Genomic DNA, 5,562 nt, shown 5'->3' with positions numbered 1-5,562 from the left:
GGCAACGACGGAGGCGGCGGCGCGACGCGGATGGAACTCGGCCGGCGACGACGGCGGGGTGGAGCACGTGGCGGCGGCGCTACGAGGCACGTGAGATCACGGGAGAGGGGGCAAACGAAAGAGGAGGACTAGGGGGTCCTTTTTATAGCCATGGGAGGCCGGGATCGAGCCCACAACGACGGGAAAAACTCGGGAAAGTTTAGATCTTCGCCGGAAAAAGGAAAGGTTGAACCGCGAAATTGGAAAGGATTTCCATATAAACTTTTGGGGATTTCTTGGGGAAAAGGAAGAGGAGATTGAGGGGATTCCATTCCCGCAACTAATTTGGAGAAAGGAGCAACGATGTGGCCGGATTGGTGGGAGGAGGCGGCGGCACTGTGCACGGGCTGGAGAGCTCGGGCTCCGTCTGGAGGTAGAAGAAGGAGCACTGTAGCGACAGGGACGAAAAACAGACTTCTATGCGGGCTGAGAGGAAGGGAGAGAGAAGGGGGAGGCAAATTAGACTTTTCGTCTTGGGTTGGCTGAAAACAAAGCAAAGAAAGAAAGAGAAGGGGGAAGCTCGGCTGGGCCGACTTGGGCTGCACGGCCGAGCACACAAAAGAGGGAGATGGGCTGGAAAGGGCCCAAGACTAGGAAGAGGATTATTATTACTTTTCCAATTAAATTAATCAATGAAATGATCTTTGAATTGTTAAAAATACTTCCTATGCTCAAATAATTCCAAGAAAAATCTTGAACATACTTGGACACCCAAAGTATTTAACAATATTAAAACCAGACCATTTAATGATTAATTTAATATGTGGGTAATTACTGAAATGCTCTTTGTATGATTAAAAATTAGGAATTGAGCTCCGAAAAATCCGAGAATATTCCAGAGAGTATAATTAACCATGGAGAATTTAATAAAAAATTAAATCCATCCATGCTTTAAATTAAGGAAATTTTATTTCCCACATTTAACTTCACTTGTAAATTAATGAACATTTAATATAAATTCTAATAATAATTTATTAAATAATTTATAAATCCTGAAACAAAAATCAGGATGTGACAAACGGCGAGGGAGCGACTTTGGCGGCGATCTTTGCACGAAAGCGAGACGCGACCGGCGCAACGCTTGGCGACGCGGAGGCGAGGTCGAAGACGATGACGGGGCTACGGCACTTGACGGAGCGAGGACGACGAACGAGAACGGCTTGACGGAGGGACGAACGCCACGACGAGTGAAACCGGGAACGACGAGAGGACGACGACGACGACGACCGGGGCCGGTGAGGAGGCGACGAGGCAGTTGGCAGCAGCTGCACGGAGGCGAGGACGGCGCGGAACACGCCGCTGCGAATCCGACGACGGAGGCGGCACCGCGAGACGATGAGCCGGTGAGGAGGAACGGCCGACCGGAAGAGGGGATGGCGACGTCGGACGGAGACGACGACGATGAACACCGGCGGGGTTCGGGTGGAGGGGAGGCGAGGCCGAGGGCGACCTTGCCGCTGCGATGCCGGCGGCGGTGGTGGCGCGGCCGACGGCGCACGGGTGGAGAAAGGGCCGACCGGGGAAATTCCGGTGAGGCGGATGGAGAGGCCGGCGCGGCACGGCGGTGTTCCGGCGAAACCGAGGAGTGGCCGGGGAAGGAGACGATGCCGCGGTATCGAAGGAGGAGACGGCGGCGTCGATCGGCGTACCGGCGACGAACAGGAGCCGGCCGGAGACGGTGTAGTGGCGGCGACGCCACTGAACACCGGCGGGAACGCGTCTCCGGTGCTCTCCGCGCTAAACGGAGGATGGCCCGGGGGAGAGGAGGCGGCTGCGAGGCTGCTGGTGGCGACGGCGCGACCGGACGGCGCTCCGGCGAGGAGGGAGAGGCGGCTGGAGGCGGCCGGTGGCATGGGAGAAAGAGGAGGATGGTGGGGAGAGGTGGTGAGGCCACGGGAGAGTGCGGGAGGGGGCTAAAATGATAGAACGGAGCGAGGGGGTTCCATTTTATAGGATGGGGGAGGGAGCCGAGCATGGGAGAGGGCGGAACGGCGACGGGAAACACGGTCGGCGGCCATGGAAGGCGGCCGGGAATGGCGCGGCCGTTCCGGGCGTCAGAGGGCACGAATCAAGGGGGAAATTGGGGGGAATTGAAGAGGAAGGAAAGGGGATTAATTCCCTCTAATCAATTTTGGAATTCCTGTTTTGAATCGCGTGGATTTGGGGGAGCAATGGCGCTAGGTTTCCGGGAGAGGGAGAGGAGGCCGTGCGGGAGGAGGAAGACGACCTGGGGGTGTGACCCACCGGTCAGGCACGTGGTCAGCGCGCGTGACGGGCGCGTGCACGCGAGAGGGAGGGGCGGCTCGGGCAGGGGGGCGCGGCTTGGGCCGGGCGGCCAGCCTAGGAGGAGAGGAGGGAGAGGCGGCCCGGGGGAGAGAGGGAGGAGGAGGGAGCTGGGCCGAGGGGAAGGAGGGAGGGCGGCCCAAGAGAGAGAGAGGGAAGGAAAAAGAGAGGGAGGAAGAGAGGACTTTGGCCGCGGGCCGAGAGAGAGAGAGAGAGAGGACTTTGGGCCAGACTTGGCCCAAAGGAGGAAGGAGGATTATTTTTAGGTTTTTCTTTTTAATAAACTTTGATAATTGTTTTTGTTGCTTAATAAATATTTCCGGTGCTTTGAAAATTCAAGTAAAATTTGAGGGCTCATTTTAGACCAAGGAGAATTTAACAAAAATTCTCCGGGCCACATTCGAATTTTTCTTGTACGTATTTTAGTGTTAACCAATTTCTTTTTGAATTTTAATTAATTCTATTATTCCTTTTAGAGAATGATTTTTATTTCGGGATGAATTTATCAGGACGTGACATGCTACGACCCTGTTCTAAATTTGACTTGAATTCCGGATGTTTTATTTTTCAAAATGATAAATTTGGAAGTTCCTCATTTGATATGAATTCCTACTAGAGCCAAAAATATATATATTGATTAAGCCATATACATTATGGTTACTTGTAATTCCATTGAACTTTGTCAAATCCTTGTGACTTGTGTAGATACTTTTCATGCTTTATGATCAAGATCATACACCCACATATGCACACATATGCTAAGCTTCTACATTGGAAGATAGCATTCATATCATCCACCATATCCATGTCATCATTATCCACAAATAAGCTCTCCATCCATGCTTTCTTTCCAAAGAAAAATCCTTTGCAAAAATTAAAGGAAAAAAATAGGGAAAGGTATGGCTATGAGAAAAATAATAAATTCTTGCTCTCCCAAAATTGGAGCATGAAAGAAAAAAAAAGAAAAAAAAAAGAGAAAAACTAGCCATACCCTCTCTATGAAAATTAAAGGATATTTTGGAGGAAAAGCATAAGCACAAATGAGAAGCATTTTCTTTATCCACATTTTGTTTTCCATCATATTTTCCACCATATTATTCACACACACTTTGCACGATCTTGATCTTGAGTATGATTAGTCATCTATTTTAGTCCAAGTTTTTTGACTTAGTAATAAATGAGAATACAAGTATGCCATGTTTGATCCCTACCAAGCTCCACATATCAAACCTTAGAGTAGGAATCATAAAGGCAAATCTAGTGAGGAATTCATATTCAAACAATTTGAGTGATCTAGAGAATCATTTTTGGAACTTGGCTTTCTTTTGCAAAAAATCATTTGAAAACCTCCGGAATAAAAGTTGAATAAAGATTGGGTAACTAGCGCTCTAATTGCTGTTCTGTCTCTCAACCGCTCAAGACAAGGAAAGGCAGTGTCTCGTGGGAATTAGGGGTAAGGGTAAGCCACCGTGCCAAACTTATTTAATTTGAGAGAGAGTATCCATACCTTGCATCTGTATCTTTGAGATATACAACATTGCAGCAACTCCTGATCAACAACCAAGTCTTTGTTCCTTTCGTCCTTTACTCGGGACAAGCAAAGGTTCAATCTTTCCCAAATAAAATAATTACTTCCACTATATGCTTTGCTACTAACATGTATGCAGGAGAAGCACTCATAAATGAAGAGGAGGAGGTGGAAATATATCGATCAATCAGTCGAAAGTCTGCCGGTGATCTACAATTACATGAGAAGGCCCAAAAGTCCAATTTAATAATCACAAATGGGCCTAGAATGTGTGTCACTAATTTAGGGGCCCACATGGAAATCTCCTAGAGGAAGTTGGGGGCCAGAAGAGCCCATAAAGGGTCGGCCGACCCTTGTTGAGCCCAATCTAGTCGCATTTTGGCCAGGAGATAAAGGAGGCCGAGGAGGAAGCAGCAGTACAAAAACCAGGCCTGTTGGGTCAGTCTAGGGTTCGGCCGAACCACTAGGATTGGCTGAACCTTGATCTCAGCTGTTGGCTCTCCCCTTTGGCGTGGACGCTCCGGATGAACCCCTGATGGCGGTTGCGGGGCATTTCCGACATTTCCCATGCTCTACAATCGTCATTGGGTGCTATAAAATGACCTCGCCTCCTTCACTTCCAATACACACTCAAGCAAGGATAAAAGCTCTCTACAAAGTTAGTATTAGTGTTAGTGGGGTAGAGTTAGAATAGTTTCATGTCCGCGGAAGCTTCGGGGAGTTCGGTGAAGGTTCTATAGCTTTTTCTTTCTTCTTTGTAAGACTTCCATTTATCAATATAATATTCTTCTTTATACAAGTTCGGTACTTTATTCCAATCATAGAGTATGAGTACCAGTCTTAGTTTATTCATAAGTAGTATAATCTATGTGGTTAGACCTTCTGGGATTTCCATTGATGCTGGTATAATGTCTGATTACCGGCTCATAAGTCTGCTTTGGCTAGGCCGAGAGTTATGGCTCGGGGACTCAGATGCTCTGCACCGATTGCAAGGCTATAGAGTAATAAGTAGTAACTTAAGCATGGGGTTTAGGTTATCACTTATCATTATTTGGGGGTATATTCTCTGGGTGATTTGCATGCCGCTGATGGTGACAACTCAGTATGGACGTCTCCCCCGTAGTTTATATTCCTACATACAATTTCCTGGGGTTGGATACACCTCCGTATCCTACTTCGGTTGGAGGGTTATGACAGGTTGTCGTAAGAAACTCGGCAACCCGGGGTAACTTTGCGATGCGTCGGGTGGGCATAGCTATGCTTGGGCTTAGCTATGTTGCATTGTTAAAGGGGTTATACTACATAGTGTATACTAGTTAGAATATACTAAGATGTTGTATACTAGAAGTACAGGAATAGAACTTATCTAAACTACTACCACTTAGCTATAATTAGGAGAATGTAGGAGTTAGCTAAATCCTTACCTGTGTGTCACTCTACTCTTAAGCTTAACTTACCCCTGCATAGACCTTGATGTATACAGGTAATATATAAACTATTAACATAGTACTCTCTTATTATATCTTCCCTTGGGATAAAATAAATACGATACCTTGGAATATTCCCGGGTGAAATGCTACAATGGTATATCCATGCGCTTGCGGATCACATATGTAACCATAATATACCAAGGTTATTTCTAGTGCTATTGCTGGGAATTATATTTCCAGTAGTGTCGCTAATAAATACCATCAGTTATGTACTTGTCCACG

At 47.3% G+C, this 5,562-nt stretch overlaps 1 protein-coding gene across 1 annotated transcript; it reads right to left on the bottom strand.

Annotated features, from left to right (window-relative positions):
- Positions 1-888: 888 nt before the first annotated feature.
- On the bottom strand, positions 889-2,253 carry LOC136354819 (serine/arginine-rich splicing factor SR45-like). Its single transcript, XM_066306563.1, has one exon. The coding sequence runs from the start codon at positions 2,012-2,014 to the stop codon at positions 977-979; it is 1,038 nt and encodes a 345-aa protein (XP_066162660.1). The 5' UTR covers positions 2,015-2,253; the 3' UTR covers positions 889-976.
- Between the last annotated feature and the right edge of the window lie 3,309 nt (positions 2,254-5,562).

The sequence above is a fragment of the Oryza sativa genome, chromosome 12 (genome assembly GCF_034140825.1).
Source record: "Oryza sativa Japonica Group chromosome 12, ASM3414082v1".
NCBI lineage: Eukaryota > Viridiplantae > Streptophyta > Magnoliopsida > Poales > Poaceae > Oryza > Oryza sativa.
Note: the sequence above shows the minus strand (reverse complement) of the source record. Positions and strands in the feature narration are given on the sequence as shown.

Bases quoted from the DNA above. Each gene is read 5' to 3' on its own strand.
- LOC136354819 (XM_066306563.1), bottom strand. From the start codon at position 2,014: ATGCTCGGCTCCCTCCCCCATCCTATAAAATGGAACCCCCTCGCTCCG.